The sequence below is a fragment of the Euphorbia lathyris genome, chromosome 10 (assembly GCF_963576675.1).
Source record: "Euphorbia lathyris chromosome 10, ddEupLath1.1, whole genome shotgun sequence".
Taxonomy (NCBI): domain Eukaryota; kingdom Viridiplantae; phylum Streptophyta; class Magnoliopsida; order Malpighiales; family Euphorbiaceae; genus Euphorbia; species Euphorbia lathyris.
In genome coordinates this window covers 60,187,101-60,206,663 of record NC_088919.1, presented here as the reverse complement: position 1 = coordinate 60,206,663, position 19,563 = coordinate 60,187,101, and the positions used below count along the sequence as shown (strand labels likewise).

The window sequence follows — 19,563 nt, the reverse complement described above, 5'->3', positions numbered from 1 at the left end:
TCAGGTGAAGTCAAAAATTTATAAAGAAAGTGAAAAAAATGTTTTAACTTTTAAAAAGAGAAATATTTTTATTTTGTAGTAAAATGCTGAAAAATATTTTATTTTTTAATACATAATTTTTTTCTTATCTAATATTTCATGGAGTCTAAATATTGCTTACTGTTATGTATAATCTATGTGGTTTGTCAGTGTGATATGTATAATGTACACGATTGATTTTATTAATTGTAAAACTCCAATGTTATACCGTCAGGATCCGTAGCAGTAGGGAGGAGATAGGAAGATCCTAGGCCTATTCCAGTGTCAAGTTCCGGAGAGACTAGTCCTCCTCTCTATAGTGTTTCTTACACCAAATCGAAGTTTAGAGACAGTAGACGATACAACCATTCACCACTGCCCCTGGTTACCCACACACTCTCCTCCACTTTACATCCAAACTCTCCCCTCTCCCCGTTCACGTGATTATATATAAAGTAATTATCTTATTCAATTGCATATTTTTTTTCAGACTTTTGGAGAGAAGTTAAAGCACGTTGTATTTCAGCAATAGGTGGATACTTGAGCAGATCTCCCTCCTTAGTGTGATAAACAAGTTCTGTTAAATATTGCTGCTTGCAGGTATATTTTGAACAAAGATCTGAAAACATAACTGACCAAATTTGGGAGGCTAAAAAATCACACATTCTTCCCAAGTACAACAATCAAAGATTCCCATGGCTTACATACCACTGAAACCATAGAGTAACATGTAATATAAAGATGTCTACAGCACCCAACAGAATAAAAGAACAAAAAAAAAGACATAAAAACAAAAAAAAACCCATTATTAAAATGAAAAAATATACAAAAACAGAAATTAAATAAAAATCAAGCACTGACGAAGCTAGTTTCCGAAGCAGAACCACGAGGCAAGTGATGTAGAACACTTGTAGGAGAAGAGTTAGAAATAGAAGATCTAAGTGCTTCAGCAAGTGGTCCACCCATTGAAGCCACATGATGCGCCGATCCCCATCCACCATACTGTGGCTGCTGCACCTCTCTCTCCGGCAGTTCCTCACCGTCTCCGGTCGCCAATTTCAACGACACATCTGAAGTCATATTCCCCGGCATTGAAATTGATAGACATGTCACACTGTTCATCTGACCACCACCGCCACCGCCGGTGTTTCCTCCATGACTGTCGGAATCCGACCGTGGCCAGTCATCAAAAAAATGCCTCAGAATACGGCCGTCATCACGGCCAACACCCACCTGAAACTGGGTTTCGGAGGGGGGACTAAAAAAGCAAAACGGAAAAGTAATTAGGTAAAATAAATATCTAAAAAAAGGTGTGGTTAGGGATGTTTTGTAAAATTTGTACAGAATGTGAGAAGCTAAGCTATTCCCCCAGATATGAAACATAATAAGCCCATCAGTGTCCCTACCATATATATACTCTAAAACAGTGAGACATTATCACTAAAATCTAATCTTTTCAAACAGTGAAAATTACATCATTTTCCCCCAATTTCAAACAGTTTTGTCATCAATTTATCAAACAACAACAAAATCAGAGCCTCACCCATTATTGTGGGGGTGGTGGAGGAATTGGGTGGCGGAGGCGGACGAGGAGGATGATTGACCGGTGAAACAAAAAGTACCACCACTATTATTATTATTCCCATTATTATTCACCACCGCCCCATGAATAGATGATGAATTATTGAAACCACCGCCACCTCCGCCGCCGCCGCCTGCGGCGGCGGCGGTGGAATTACTGGTGGCGGATACTGGTGTGGGGATTTCCACAGGCTTTCTTGAACGATTGCGGCCACGATGAACGTGGCGCTCGCAATACTTCTGACCAGCCACCACGTCTCTAGAGCACCGCCATTTCTTTCCGTCGGTTCTCCGGCACCGACCTGGCTCCGGATCCGTTGCTGCTCTCCCCCAATACCCTGTCTGCAACACTGATTTAACCAAAAAAAAAACATTTTCATATTCAAGAAACAAACAAAAGAAAACATTTTTACTTCAGATCCAATAGTACAGAAAGAGTAAAGATGAAGAAATACATTTACCAAGAAAACCATAATAATCAAGAACGCATATCTAAAAAAACCAAGAAAATCAAGAAAAACACAACATTGAAACAAGAATCAAGAAATAATTTTTAAAAAAAAAAAACTTACAAGCAGGCTGATAATAAGAGTAATGCTGAATAGGGTGATGAAGGAAATAAGGGAGACTTTTTCTGATTGGCTGAAGAAGTTCAGGAGGAACAGTAGCACCGGCTAACATGTATTTATAGATCAGAGCTTGAAGTTCTAACTCTTGCCTCTGAGCCCAGCTGAAATAACCACCACCACCACTTCCACCACCTCCACCTCCTCCGCCGCCAGCGCCGCCGCCCATTTCTGATAAAGATGGGGGTTATTAAGCAATGAGCAAAAGGGTACAAGGGAAATTTAAAGAAATTGAAAGAAAAGAGGAAAAACTTACTGGGAGAAGGAGAAGTTGAATCTGAAAATGCTGACAGATGACTGATTTTACAGGTGGGTATTTCATCATCAGGTACAAACAAAGGGAGAGGAGCAGAAGAGGAGTATTGTTGAGAATGATTATTATTATTATTATTATCTAGGAGAAGTTTTGGCATCTTGACAGGGTGTTGTGGTTCTTGTTGTTGGGGTTCTGACTCATGCTGCCTCCATTGTTTCAGATGGAAGTCCATGTGAAAGAGAGAGATAGAGAGAGAGAGAAAGAAGTGGTTTTGTTTCAAAATTGGGGAAAAAGAAGAAGGGAAAGATTGGGAAGGCTTTTGCAGAGAGATAAATATGTTCTTTTATATCTATATAGATAGATAGAGAGAGATGCCACCATCAGAGGGGGATAGATAGATAGATTGAAAGAATGGCTTATTACATTATTTGCCCCTAGATTTGTAAAAGAAACTCTATCAGCTTCCTTAACTTTCAAAGTGTTCCGGTAATTCACTCTATTAGTTTAAAATGTCTCGATATCCTCTCCCATTGCAAAAAAAAAAAAAAAATGTATGTAGAAGATATGTTGCACGCGTTTTGAATAGATTAAAACATATTAAAATAAAGTTCTCGATAGTAAAACATGTCATCTCTAATAGGGATGGCAACGGGTACTCTACCCGCAGGTACCCGCCACTACCTGACCCTAATAGGACTACACGTACCCTGTATAATAGAGTATGAGACGGGTATGGATCAAAATCATTACCCGTTAGGGTAATGGGACAGGTATAGGAAGATCCCCCAGGGTACCCGGTACCCGTTATCCGTCTTAAATTTTTTATATATTAAAAAATATTATTGTGTTTTGGATGTAAGATGTGAGATTTGAATACTAAACTTTTGTTCTTTAACCATTAAGTGTTACCACTAAACTATTTTATTTTTATTGATTAAGGTTCAATTTGTTCAATTTTTAAATCGATGATTTATTAAATTTATAATTTGTTAAATTTGTAATATTTTTTCTTATTGATTCTTAACGGGTAAGGGTACCCGTGAATTAAATGAGAAGGGTACGGGTAATTAAAAAATAAAAGGGTAAGGGTTTGGGATTGGGATTGGGATTGGGATTGGCAGTATCCGCGGATACCCTACCCGTTGTCATCCCTAATCTCTAATTCATATATGGATTTCTATCGTTTTACTTTTCCAAAATGCATGCAATACACTTTCCCTGTACAGTTTCGTTGTAATTGAGTGATTAATTAATTATATTTTAAATATGTTAAGTTGAGAGAGTTGTTGGAATATTTTGAAAGTTCATGGAGCAAATGATGTAGTAAACATTGGAAAAAAAAGAAGGGTAAATAATTTATTACGGCATTTCTAACAGACTCTTAGTCCATTTTCTAAAAATAATATAAACGAATAACTTTTCATAATTTGAGGATTGACTAAGATATATCATCTTCAACAATACTCTTCATGTTTACTCCTTATTTAAGTATTATTATATTTATCGATACTGAGATGAGAGATTGCTCAATAATAAGTTATTAATAAAAAATGAAATAATGAGATATTAGGATCTCCTCAATAATAGAGAGGGTTTTAGTGATTTGAGACTTTGGAGTTGATTTTTAATTCTATTTTCTCAAATTTTAATTTGAGAATCCAATTAAGAGGTGGTTGGAGATGCTCTTAACTTTTATCTTTTTATTTAACATACAGTTTAATCTTTATATTTTAATAATATACGGTTTAATTTTTAATTTTTATTTTAGTTAACAGTTTAGTTTGTTTATAGAGAGATTAGACTGTTGAATAGAATAAAATTAATGACTAAATAATACACAGTGGTTAATGACTGGTCAAGTGAATTTAGTTAATTACCGTTAGATTGAAGTCTATTAAAATTATGTGGTGGAGATCAAAATCGTAATATTTAAATTGATATCTTCTGGATATAATGATGACTGATCAAATTTACATAGTCAATTACTGATGTAGTGAAAACCACTGAAACAATATATTATTAAAATACGAGGATTGAACACTATTGTTGATAAGAAATGCAGGAGTAATAAGTGATTTATGTAGGAAAGAAAGAAAGAAAAAAAAGCTGCAAAGTTTGTTTAAGGGGGGGGAGAGAAGGCTTAGGGTTAAGTGGAGAAAAAGACAGTCAGACTCAGACAAGACAGTTGAGAGAGTTTTAATATAATAATAATAATTATTAAAAATAGGTTAGGTGCAGTCTTTTTGTAGCATTGGGAATATAGATTTAATAAGGGGAAGAGAGCCCATCAATGTGAGAGTGATATATTATATTAATATAATAATATAATAAAATAAAATAAAAGGCCATGCAATGGAAATGGAAAAATGGAAAAAGGATATACATAGAAGCAAGAGACTGAGTGAGTGAGCCGACAATACAGTTGGTTAGCAGCCGAGCTCAGAGGGGTTTTGCAGCCAAAGCTGAGTCAGAACTTTTTTACAGCTTCTTGTCTTTCCAGTTTCTGTTTCTGTGTTTCAGATTTCAGTTCCTTGGAATAGCTAATCAAATGTTTTCCTTTCTTAGTTCAATCTTTCTAAGTCAATGCTCATGTCTTCTCCTCTATTCTCTTCTCCCAAAAAAAAAAAAAATATATATATGTCTTTATTGTTACATATGTCTTTATATCAAATAAACAGTCAATATATTCTCATTATTCCGTGTCACCTGTCATCATACATATATCAAATGAATAGCTAAATATGCACTCGTAATTATTAACGACAGACAAATATATGTCCAGTACTGTGATGACTAGACTAACGAAATTATATCAAATGAGCTTACCGTTCAAATAAATGTATCTTTCTCTGACGTTAAGAATTATGAGACCATATTTGACTGTTTATTGGGTAAATTACATCCCTGACCACTGAACTTTACTCACTTTAATATTGTGGCCGCTGAACTTCAATTCTTAACGGTATAGCTACTGAACTTTACAATTTTTAATACTGGTGAACATTCAGCGCCTCAAAACGACCGTTGATGGCCTCAAAATAAAAAATTTGAAGAGTTAATGATATTCTAAGGAACTTTAATTCTTAAAAATTTTCGTTTTGAGGTCATTTAGGTGTTGTTTGGTTAGGAGAGATAGTGAATTTTTAGAGAGGAAAGCTCCAAAAAAGATGGTTTTGGAAAATAAAAAACGTGGTTTCATGGTAAATGTCGTTCTGAACAATTTTAATTCTTGAATATTTTCATTTTGAGATCATTAATAGTCATTTTGGAGAGTAGCTAAAGTTGAGTGGTTACCGGTATTAAAAAGTGTAAAATTCAGTGGCCACAATGTTAAAATGGGTAAAGTTCAGTAACCATGAATGTAATTTACTTACTGTTTATTTGATATATGACCATATATGATAAAACAGATAAATATAAAGTCACATATATATTAACCCTTATTCCCTCCATTCTCAAATAAATGTCATTTTAGAATTTTCACACAAATTAAGAAACACAGTTAATATACATTTAAATTAATAAATTTACATAGATTAACTAAATAAAAATTCTCTCTCCTATAATGATTAGAGAAGAAACTTTAAAAGTTTGAAAAACTCATAAATCAAGACAAAATTTAAATGCTTAGACCAAAAAACTATACTAAATTTTATTGAAAAACGAAAACGACACTTAAAAAAGAACAAAAACAATTATTTAAAACAACATTTATTTAAAAATGGAGGGAGTATTTTTTTTAAAAAACTTTTTAAAATCAAAATACAAAATAAAACCTCTGAAGTTCTCCTTAATAGATTGTTGAATACAATTAATTTTTTTTTATTGAAATACGGACCTAATCCAATAGATATCCCAAAACTAATTAATTTGACTTGTTGACAACCAATTAAGGCTAATTTCACTTCTTAAATATCTCAAATCTCTTAAGATTTCGAATTTTAATGTGCACAATTAATTTTAATAGGAAGCAAATCCATCACATTAACAAAAAAAATTAAACCCTTATTTTGGATTTGTTACAAAATCTCATCATGTTCTCCCATGTGGTAACATTTGACTACTAGAAAATTTCCAGTGACATTTAACTAATTTAATGGATAATTACTGATTTGTTAATTTCTCGTAAAAAAAAAAAAAAAAAATCCGAGTTCTATAATCTTTCATTTTTTAATGCATTAAGCTTCTGAAATTTTATTTGGATACATTGAACCACTGATTTTCATTTTTTGTCATATTACATCATTCTTTATTAAATTGGTTCGTTGTGAATATCTAATACAATTAAAAAAGTGTTATTAATTTTATTTGTGTTTAAAATTATATTTTTTTTATAGTTTTTCTATAATCATACTACGTATATTAAAACCGGTTTCAAACTGTTAAAAACAAAAAAAAAAATCTAACGCATGTGAACTGAATAATACTCTGTTAATCCAGTTTTATATTCAAAACTAACTTTTGTGGTCATTGGAGGTTTAGTGCCCGTTTGTTTTCATTTTTCGGAACTGCCTTTACTCTTTCAATACTAAACAGGAGATAGAAAGTGTTTGATAAAATTTCAAAACGGCTGCTTTTTACATAAAAAACAACTAATATGTAGTGTATATCAACAACAACAAACAACAAACAGCAACAACAAACAGCAAACATGAACAATTGAAACAAACAGACCTTTAATATGACAGAAAATAAAAAGGTCTAATACATCATCAGCTCCCTGAACTTGTCCAAAATAGTAGATGGGCTCCCTGAACTTTGTAAGTATCTCACCAGCTCCCTAAACTTGCTTATTTGGTATCACTAGCTCCCTAAATGTGTCCATAAAAGTAGATTAGCTCACTGAACTTTGCAAGTGTCTCACCAACTCCCTAAACTTGCTTATTCTGTAACAACTAAATACAAAAAACCATAATAGTAACTCTCGATCCTTATCCATTCAATTTCTTAAACTTGCACAACTAACTCTTATAAGTGAAAAAATTACCTTTCGAATAGATGAAGACGTATTTTTAGAATTTAGGTTTAATAAGTTTTGTATTTATTTGTTACAAAATAAACAAGTTTAGGGAGTTGGTGAGACACTTGTAAAGTTCAGAGAGCTAATCTATTTTTATGGACAAGTTTAGGGAGCTGGTGATACGAAATAAGTAAGTTTAGAGAGCTGGTGAGACACTTACAAAGTTCAGGAAGTTAATCTATTATTTTGGACAAGTTCAGGGAGCTGATAATGTATTAGGCGAAATAAAAATCATAAACGTCCAAATAAAAGATTAAGTGATAAATACACAAAAAAGAATCAAAGTTTTATTTTCAGATGCTTGTTGCTTTAATTTTTCCTACATGACACAATTTGACACTTAGCATATACATATTTTTTTTTATGCAAATACCTCAGTAGCCAAATGATAGCACAATGAATAAATGAAAAGGCTAAATGTGCATTTATTTGAAAAAAAAATATATTCACTTATTGACAACATAGCATTCAAACTCATTTTGTTTCAATGGCAGAAAAATAATTATGCCCAGCTGTCAATTTAATTATAATTATAATTATAATTATAATATATTAATTAAAGTTTAGCCAGTATTATGAGAAACAATGTGTTCTAACATAGAAAAAAATAAAGACATACAGAGTATTAATTGTGACAAAATCTAAAAAGAATTATTTCAATGAAAATAATCTATTTTTTGACCCAAAAAAACTGTCACATAATCCATAATGCTGTAAAAGATTGAGACTTGAAGTTACAATTTGCATAAGATCTGCAAACATTAAAACTTTATTTTTATCCTATAAAATGATTCAATTACTTCTACTTTCATAATTGAAGTTTTTATTCAATTGTATCTTTTTAATATTAATGATAATTTCCAACCAAATTCTTGAAATAAAAAAGAGTAAATTATGATTTCTACTATGGACACGAGCTTACCGAATCAATTGTAAAAAAAAAACGGTTTAGAACATTTTTTTAAGCCTTAGACTTTTTCTGTTATGGAAAAAAGATCGGTCTAGATTCTATCTCTATCTTTCGATATCTCATTTTTATAATACGATAAAAAGTGGATAGAGAATCTTTTATGTATTTTATATTATTATCGGAAAGAAATAATTGAATTTCTACTTCTAAGATGGCAAGATGACGAAAAGCACGAGTTTGCTTTGAGGTAAAAAAGGTGACAGTGCCTAATCTCCTCGGACATCGTTCTCATTGATGCAATGACCAAACATGTCACACCATCCCTCATTGCCCTAACTCACCAATCCCTAGCATCGCCTAAGTGGTATCCTATCATGGAGGCTAGTAAGCAAGTGTCGTTTTAAACATTTTTGGGACTATGTGCTAAATGAAAATTTGGGCCCTATTCATTAAAAAAATTAATACTTTTATATAATGTTTGACAAGGGCATCTCTCATCTAGCAGCAAACCCCAAGCCAAGGGACGCGGAACGTGGCATTGGACACGCGGGCGTGGCTTCAAAGCTCGCGAAGGCGACGGAGACCCAGCGAAGGAGGGAGAAGGCAGCCAGCCAAACACGTGGAGCGTGGATCCCATGATGCGGAGCGTGAAGAGTCCCAGACGCGAAGGAGAACCCAGGAGGTCACGTACGCGGAGGTGTATCCCCACGAACGCGGAGCGTAGAGCGAGCCATCGGAACGAGTAAGATCCAGGAGGTCCAATACGCGGAGCGTGTTTCCAAATACGCGGCTCGTGAAACGAACCAACGAGAGGCACCAAGTCCATAATCGCACCCATGCGGAGCGTGCCTGGACCGAGAAATACTTCCTCCCCAAGTTCTTCCTGCAAGGAGCAAGATCTGCCACCCTTTATTTACTGTTTTGCCATTTCCCTATTATTTACTGAATTGCCATTAGTTTATCTTACCCCTATTTTACCCCTAGAGCTATAGCTACCCTTGTACCCTAGTGGGGGCTTTTAGTCATTTCCCTTTTAAGTTTGGAGAAGGTATAAATTCTTCTTCTTTTGTAATGAAAGACAACTTTTGATATTATGAACATTTGAGCCTCCATTGGAGCAAAAGAATTCTTCCTTTTGGGTTTACTCAACCTTCAAGTTAAGCTTGAGAAGTTTGTGATCTTTGTCGGTTTAAGACTAAAACCGTCCACATCGAGTTCAATCTACATCAATGTTTCTACAAAATGGAACACCAAAATATACTGTTAGCTTGATTTTTAACATAATAAATATAATAAAAATAATTAAATTAGATATTGTATAATAATAAAAATTGGACCCTTTAAGACTCTTAGAGCGTTAATTTTCTGGATAAGTTAACATTCACTTAATTTTTCACATAATAATTAATAACAATAATTTATTTAGATTTGTATAATAAAAAAAATTAGGTCCTCTTAAATTTGGAGCTCTGTATGCGGGAGAGCTCCTTATACACCCTTCTCCTACTCCCCTGCTAGTAAGTAGTTTATCATATTTCACGTTATCCATAGTATATCTTTGGATGGAAGGGTTCAGTAGATAAACTGATTTTCATACAAATCTAAGCTAGGATTGATATAAAATCTAGGAAGTGAATAAATAATTTATAAAAAAAAAAAAGAGAAAATTAATAACTAAATTATATCTTGAATGAAATATCAGAATTTGAGGATTTATAGTGGCAAAAAAAAAAAAAACGATCGCAATCCAATTTCCATCGTTAATATCATTATGAATAAATGAATGCATAAAAATTTAATAATTTACAATGTACGGATGATAAATTTTCTAAATCAATCACTTCCATTCATATTCAACTCAAAAAAAAGAAAAAATAATAAATAATAAATGTGAATTACAAGTATATGTATATTATACATAATAAAAATCCAATAAAGAAAATATGAGTTACAAAATAAAATGAAAATGCATAATAAAGTGAAAATAAAAATAAAAATAGAATGAGGAAGAATATAGTATATGGGAGAGGATCCACCACATTGATTTTACATATATATAGACATTTTAGGACAAACTACCGTACCTAATAGTTTTTAATACTTTCCAATTATTATTTATATTTTCAGAATCATATTTATTTAATTCAATACAAACTACTGCATAGCTTTAAATAGAATACAATAAATGCAAAAATCATTTTAAAAATAAATAATTTTCAATTAATTTCACAATAAGAAATACAAGAACACCTCTACCTTTACCCTACCTTTAGTGCTTTTTTTAGTTGTACGCAATGCATTTACATTAAACAAAAGAAAATTACATTAAAGACGAATGAAAACTTTCAACCCACCTCATCCCAATATGATTCGAACACATGACATTTGCAGTTATAAACAAGCTCTCAACCAACAAATTAAGAACTTTACCACCTTTAGTGCTTCTTACTTGATTGTTACTTTGTCTTAATTAGTAACAACCAAGCACTTACCAATTTTAGTTAAACCAAAAATATATCCCGTTAATCCAAAATTTTGAGAGCTTGAATCATATGGAGGGCGCCAGAAGCACCTGATCTGGCGCATCTTCCTTTCAAGAGAAATTCTGCTTTTTTGTATAGAACAATTATAGATTTGGTCTCTATATAATTAATAAAAAAATTTACCCCACAAAATTTTAAATAACAACCCCTCTCTAGTAGGATGTTACTAAACATTTTTACTAATGTCTTTAAAATCACAATGGTTGTTACCAACCATTGTGGATGCTCTACCAACAACTATACTTGAATTCAAAATCACGAAAACATTTATATAAATATATACAAACCAAAAATAAAAGCTGACAATAATAAGCTAATAAAGATCTTTTAATTTTCTCGATATTTGTGAATGTAAGGACAATCATTAGATTCTTAATTCTTGGATAAGGATCGGGCTTGTTGATGAGAATTGTTGGGGCATAATATCTAATGTAGTCGAGCTTAGGAGATGAGGTATCATCAAAGTTGGTGGTGTTATCACAGATTTGTATGGTACATGAAAAGCTAGATTCACGTTCAACATTGGCAACTGTTTGGATATCCAGTTCGAGATGTGGGCTATCCTTAAAGGCCTCGATAGCTTGGGAGATGGGAATTAAACATTTGATTATTGAGAGTGACTCTGTAACTCCTATTAACTAGATGAAGAATAAGAATGCTAGTAATGATATGTGCAATAATCCTTTTGGGGCTTGCATTGACCTTGTCAACAAAAAGTGTGAAGTCCAGTTTGCTCATGTCTGTAAAGAAGCGAATATGATTGCCGGCAAGCTTGCTAATAAGGTCCTCTCGAAGCCCAGTAGTATTCACTTGCTTCCTAACTGTCCATCTTGGGTGAGCCTCGAGTTTTGGCAAGATACTATAGGTATATCGTGGCCTAGAGTTCTCAACTATGTCTAGCTTTTATTTTCGGTTGTCAAGGTTCTCTTTTGTGGCTTCTTACCCCTATGTTGTATCTTAAAAAATGTAGTCGAACTTAGATTAAGAGTAGGGGCACATATTGATGGGAGGATACACGAGCTTCCTTATGAGTTTTATCAATACTTTAAAAAATCCTTTTGATTATAAGAGCATTTCCATCATACAATTGAGTGCGTGGATTTATATTGTTAGATCAACTAATTTCAAATATATTTATAATTGACACCACTCTCAATCTTTGAAACTTAGTTAATATTTTAATATAATTTTTTATTATTAATGAATTAATTAGATTAATTAAAATTAATAAACTATCTAAAAAGTTAATTATGAAAATTAATAAAAATTAAAATAAATATAAAATTTCATTTATGGAAATAAATTACAAAGAAAAGTACAATAAAACTCAGATAAAATTCAACTTTAAAAATTAACAAAAAGAAAATACTACATCAATTATCACTTTCTCTTTCTCATAGTAGTTCCAAATCTCTTTAGCTAAATCGCTTACAACTGAAATTAGAAAGATGAAAACTATCAAAAAAGTATAATACAATTATAAATATGAGAATGAAGTTAAAGGACCGGAAAAGAAACGAGAGGAACGAGAATTGAAGAGACAAGAACACGAGAAAAAACTAAACTTTAATTGTTAATTAAATATTAATTACACACTTTAATCATTTATATATATTATTAATTTTATTAAAAAAATAATAAAGTGGGATTCACGTCTAATATTTTAATTCTCTCTCCTATTTCTAATGAAGCAAGCTTGTAAATTATCTTTTCAACAAAATATATTTAAAACATACCGTATAAGCTTAAACAATCCTTTTACAATCATACTAATAAGGGGGATGAAGATGCTCTAAGTGTTTTTTTAATATTATAACTATTAGGAAAGAAGACTGTTACAATGATAAGCTAATTAGGACCCTTTAATTCTCTTGATATTTGTTAATGTAAGAATAATTATTGGATTCTCGATTCTTGGATAAAGATGGCGCTTACTGATGTTGCTGATGAGAATTGTTGGGACATAATATCCACTGTAGTCAAGCTTAGGTTAAAAGTAAGGGCGCAAGTTAATTGCTGGGATCAGGGGCGAAGCCAGCCCAAGGCTCTGGGAGGCTCCAGCCCCTCGACCGCCGGCTCCACGCTTGAGTAGGATCGGTTCGGTAGTTGATAGCCCCCCTTAAATATAATATATTAATACGTGTTTGTTGTATTATAATAATATGTTGAGATAGTTGGGTTGGTTAAAAGACTTGTTTTGTTGTGAAAGGTCATGGGTTCAAACCTCATCAATTTCTTTTTTTTTTTGCTATTATTTATTTAATTGATTTTTTCCTCTCAATTCTTTTAAACTTTTTTTTTCCAAGTATACTTTTAAGCAATTAATTTTTTTGCTATTATTTATCTAATTGATTTTTTCCCTACAACTCTTTTAGACTTTTTTTTCCCAAATATAATTTTTAAGCAATTAATGTTGGATTTATAAAACATTAAATATTTCTACTTCTTTTAGGCTAAACACTTTTAATTTTTTAACATTCAAAACGATAAAAATTTAGGTGTCTTAGTTTAGAAAATCAACATTGGACATACATAAAATTAAATAAGTTTACGCTTTTCACTTTGATCAAAATGAAGCAGTTTTGTCATGTTAGAGGCTAAAAAAAATTTGTCCAGCCCTAACGGGTTGGACTTTAAAAAATTACCGCAACTACACGACTAAAATTAACCCCCCAAACCTCAAATCCTGGCTCCGCCACTAGCTGGAATCGATGGGTGAATATATGAGCTTCTTAAATTTCCATCCTACAATTGATCACGTGGGTTTATATTATTAGATCATCTAATTTTAATTAGAATTTCAAAGTTTATTATATACCTTTCTCGGCCTTTTAATTAAAATCAAGTGTAAATAAATGAGATATTTTTTTAAGTAACTAATATTTAATATTAATTAAAATTAAACTTTAAATATTAATTACACACTTTAGTCAATTATATATATATTCTTACTTTTATTTATATTTATTAAAAATAAAAATGGATCCACATCTAATATTTTAATTCTCTCTTATTTCAAATGAAACAAGTTTGTAAATTATCTCTTCAACAAAATATACTTAAGACATACTACGAGGGTGTTTGTTTACCTACTTTTCATCTTATTTTTGCATTTTCACTTTAAAAGACAGCATTTTAGATGTTTGGTTAGACTCATCCTGTTTGCCTTTTACCGTTGAAAAGCAGCTTTTTACAAAAGCAGAGAATCTCTGCTTTTTGGAAAAGCAGCATTTTCCAAAGGCAACAATAAATAAGAACAGCAACCAGCAACCAGGAACAACAAACAGCAAGTAGCCAAACAGACCCTACGTAAGCTTAAACAATCCCTTTACAATTACACTAATAACGGGATGGAGTTGCTCTAAGTTTCTTTTAATATTATAACCTAAATATATTCCTTTAGATTTCTATTCATTAATATAATAAATATAACTTCAATTTGCAACTACAAAGTACAATTATTAAAATTAAATTAAAACAATTATTATTAATTATTGAGGAACTCAAAATTATTCTGTGTTGAAGTAAAATAAAAATAGAATTATTAACAAATTCCATATTAAAATTAAATTCACCCACTCTTATGATTAACTGTGAAATATCTCACACAAAAGACAAGTTTTTGCAAAATAAATAAAGGCAAAAAGCATCTTGAGGTCTCTGATCTTTCATTGTTTGGTGCATTAAGCCCTCGATCTTTTATTTAGACACATTGAGTCCCTCATCTTTCACCATTTGGTGCATTAAGCCCTCGATCTTTCATTTAGACACATTGAGCCCTTGATTTTTCATATATGAGTGTATTAGGTCCTTCTATAAATCAATTAATATATAGGTTTATTAAGGGCATGTTTGATGTGACAACAAATGATGTTCTAAAAATAACAAATTCTAAAATAAAAAATATATTATACAAATTAATAAAAATAATTTAAATAAAAAATAAAAAATTTATTGAACACAATAAAACCTTGTTTTTCGATAATTATGTTCTAAAAATAAAAATAATATTAAAATTAAAGCACATTTTGTCGAAATAAGAAGGGTAATTTTATCAATAACAAGTAACTACAAACAACTGTTAATGAAAAGAGCTTTTCATGAAAAGCTCCAAAATGTTGCAGTGTTCAGAGAAAATGCGAAACGCTGCAGTTATATAAACCTAACCAAACATGCCCTTAATAAACCTATATATTAATTGATTTATGAAAGGACCTAATACACCCATATATGAAAGATCAAGGGTTCAATGTGTCTAAATAAAAGATCGATGGCTTAATGCACCAAATGGTGAAAGATGAGGGGTTCAATGTGTCTAAATAAAAGATCGAGGGCTTAATGCACCAAACAATGAAAGATCAGGGGCCTTAGGATGCTTTTTGCCATAAATAAATACCACAAAAGGAAATTAAAGATAAACATCTGGCTGCAAGTTATGGCCTAATAAATGAGGCCCACAAAAGCCCATCAGTAATGAGATCTTTCTGGCCCATTACAAATTTTCTGATCGTTATCACGGCCCATGATAAAGTTAAGATGTTGTTGGCTTCACACACAGCCGAGCCGAGCTGCAAAACTAGTATAGAGATAGTGCGCATGAACTGGGGCCATAGACTGCTTGCAACTTATTATGAGAAATTCCATTGACGTATATACCCTTGGCTCTTTTATTAAATTTAAGTATCGCTTGTTTGTTTGCCGGAAAATATTTTTTAATTTTTCGGTATTTGTTTAGTTAGAAAAATAAGTTAAGGAAAATTTAAAGCTAGCCGAACGGAAAAATTTATGAAAAAAGTGAGGTAAATATTTTATTTTTAAAAAAATTAAAGAGATAATAAGGTATTAAAATAGGTTTATGGTTTTTAAGAAAGTATTAATTTAGGCTCTACGTATAAAATAGCACCAACATATACTTAACGTTTAAAAAATGGTACCAATTTAAGTCTCGTTAAGAGAACGTGACTCGTCATTCATACTACTCCGTTAAGTTCTATCAATTGTACGTGCAGAGAGAAATCAAAACTTAACGGAGTAATATGAATAGCGTGTCACGTTCCGTTATCGAGTTCTAAATTGGTACCTTTTTTAAATGTTAAGTCTATATTAGTGCTATTTTGTAACGTGTCATGTTCCGACGTTTGGGGAATCTGTTGTGATACTTAAGTCAGCAAGAGTGGATGAGAGGTTGAAAACAATAAGAATATTGACAATTGATGTGTTTTACATACCTCATATGAATCATATACTTTATCTATTTATAGTTATTGTCAAGGGTAACTACCGTCATTCTAGGAATGTACCTAATGACATCGAACACGTGTCAACCTCTGATTGGCTCTGTAACTTTCAGATATTACTGATGTCGGGTGATGCACTCTGTCACATAGCATGCGTACTGCCAGATGTCATCTTTTCATTGGGTCTAAGCATTCGGGCCTCTGAGGTGCTAGAAGACGCACTATGTCCTATACCTCACGTCCTTAGCGCAACAACATTTACTCTTTCTTGGTCGTACGGCTACTAAGATGAGCGGTGGATATTCATCTATGTGGCCAAAAGGTACCATTTGCATCTTTGAAAAAATATACCTTTATTCAAATCAAACTATTTTTTATGAGTCTTTCAAATTCAAAGAATGACATTTATCCACGTTTAAATAATGTTTCAATAAAATATTCCTTATAAGAGGTATGAACTGATTTTCCTTTAAAAATAATTTTTAATAGCTATTTTTCAATTGTCACATATATTTTTTTTTATCTAATATTTGTATAAAATCAAATAAAAAAAGCTAGATGGATGGACACTAAATATAAGTAGGCATCACATCCATTTTGGTGCTCAAATTAAAGCTTGAAAATCAATTACAACCCTAAACTATTAAAATCTTAAATCAGGTCTTTAAACTAAACAAAAATCATTAATGGAGTTCACATCATATCTTAAAATCAGAAACTATGACTATTTGATATAGATTCTAATAATCTTTATGTTGGTTCAAAATGAATTTGTGAATTGAAACTGTTCAACCGAATGATTTTCGGTGAGACCTCAATTGATGATTTTTGTTTAAAATAGAGACTCGATTGATGATTTTGCTGAGTTCAAAGACTTGATTAAAGATTTTGATAGTTTAAGATCTTAATTGATTTTGAAAACTTAGTTTAAGAATTCAAATAAGTATTATGTCATATAAGTATAAGTTGGAAAAGAAAGCATTTTATAGAAATCAGGAGAAAAATGGAGTAAAGAGAAGGGTTAAAATATAATATTATTAGGCACTAGACGGGTGGATAGAGTCATCGACGATTAATTGGAGATTAATTAGATTTGTATTTTTATATTTTTTATTTATAAATCAACAAAACTGTTATATAAATTTAATTAAAATATATATTACACTATCTAAACATACATATATTTGTAATATATACATTTAAAATGCGTAAGCATCAACATTTCAAGAATAATATTATTGAAACAACTCAAACAAATAAAATAAAATATTCACAAGTAATATAATTCACTAAAAGTTATTAAATAATGGTTTTAAAGTTTTAAACCATATCATGAAAACAAGCAAAGAACACAATTAAATTAATTCGAAAATAATAAACACAACTCACGGATAACCAAACGACCATTTTTAAAAGTGAACTAAAGTAAAAAAAAAAAACTCATTTGTTCATTGTTACTTAGGTGACGTCCAAGCAGTCTAGATAGATCCCAGATGGTAATCGCTAAGGGGAAAAAACGTTAAGAGGGATTAATCGAACAAAACGATGAATTTTCGATTTCAAGTGTCTAGGTGGATCTAGGCGGTCAAACATTGAATATTAATGAAAGGAGGAGAGCAATAAAAAAAATGGGTTAATTACAGATAGATGTCATGTGGTTTTACGGATTTGTAGATGGGTACCTACGGTATTGAGTAAATTACATCAATGGTATCTGAATTTTTTCCTAATTCATACTTTGGTACCTAGATTACATTTTGTCTCAAAAATATACTTGAAATAATGATGACCAGATAATTTAGTATATTTTAACCGTCAATGGCCGGTTAATACAATTTTGAGGAATAAATTACACTGATGGTACCTGAACTTTACTCTAATTCATATTTTGGTACCTAGATTTCATCTTGTCCAAAAAATCAATGTTATCAGGCTTGGACCGGACCGACCGGGAACCGGCGAGGAAGCCGGTCCGAGCCTGGCCGGTTATTTCAATGGTGAAATAATCGGCGAGACCCGGGATTGGACCGGGACCCGGCGGTTGGCCCGAGAACCGGTGCGACCCCGGGTCTCTGGAAGGAGAAAAAAAGCGCGCGGGTATGCATTAGGGCGGGCTGGTACTAAAGGCGGGTGGGTTGAATTTGAAATTTTTTAGGGGGGGGGGGGGCTGTGTGAAATTTTGGGCGGGATGGAATTAAAACATAAACTGAGCTGAAAAAATTAAAATTAACAGCTGGAAAAAAATAAATTGAGCTGAAAAAATTAAAATTAACAACTGGAAAAAAAATAAATTGATAAAATCAATAGTAAAAGGGGGTCAAGTTATGGAACCATATTCTGGAGCGTGCGGGTGCGTCCCTAACCCGATGTTTAGTCGATTGTGTTATGGGTCCCGCCCATATTTAAGGTCCATTTAATATTAATTTTGGCTTCTTTGAGAAGCTAGGTTAATATGTATTTAAGTGAACTAATTATCATTTATTGAGATAAGTGAAGGAAGAAGAAAAGACACACACAAAAGAGATTTTCGGATTTGGCCTTTCTCTCTTTAGGTCAGTTCACGTTTTTGTCGATTCCCGGAGATTGAACTGTCGGATCGTCACGATTTTTGGACAGGAACTTCTAGACATATTGTTCCTTGTTCTCACCGTTGGGATTGCCGTTCGGTGGTCAGGAAGGTCTGTTCGAAGTTGGGGCAGATTGTAGACTGATTTCTTCTCTTTCTTGGTATTTGTCTACTTCTTCAAATCTCTTATTGTTTCATGATTGTTGGTGGGTTAAACCTTTTGTAAGACTTTATTGGGTTTGTTTTGCCCTCAATTTTATCACACCGAAGAGGTTTTCCACGTATAAATCTTGTGTTGTTGATTGTGGTTTTGGATTTCCATTCTAGTGGTTATAGTTGCTATTTTGATTTGGACTTGGGTTGTGCTTTGGTTGATTGTTTGTTAGATTGATCCTTGTGGTGTTGTTATTGGTATTCCGCGTATTTGATTGTTGTTATTGGTAATCCGTCTTTTGGGTCCTTCAATTGGTATCAGAGCAAGGTTAATTTTGAAGTTAGCTATGGAATCTAATAGCAGTAATAGTTCCATGGTCAAATTGACATCAACCAATTATTCTATATGGAGACCTATGATGGAAGATTTGTTATTTTGCAAAGATTTGTATGACCCAATTGATGCAGAAACCAAAGAGGATGGTAGTTTGTCCAAACCAGTCAAACCAGAAACATTGGAAGATAGAGAATGGGAAAAGTTGAAAAGAAAGACTTTAGGGACTATCAGACAATGGGTTGATATTAGCATTTTCAACCATGTTTCTCAAGAGTCCGACCCATATGATTTGTGGAAGAAATTAGAGGGTCTTTAT

The 19,563-nt window shown here is 32.2% G+C and overlaps 1 protein-coding gene across 1 annotated transcript; it reads right to left on the bottom strand.

The window, feature by feature from the left end:
* Window positions 1–619: 619 nt before the first annotated feature.
* On the bottom strand, window positions 620–2,843 carry LOC136208407 (growth-regulating factor 3-like). Its single transcript, XM_065999269.1, has 4 exons — window positions 2,482–2,843; window positions 2,172–2,396; window positions 1,562–1,949; window positions 620–1,276 (listed from the first exon to the last, which is right to left on the bottom strand). The coding sequence occupies exons 1-4, from the start codon at window positions 2,711–2,713 to the stop codon at window positions 868–870; spliced, it is 1,254 nt and encodes a 417-aa protein (XP_065855341.1). The 5' UTR covers window positions 2,714–2,843; the 3' UTR covers window positions 620–867.
* Window positions 2,844–19,563: the final 16,720 nt, after the last annotated feature.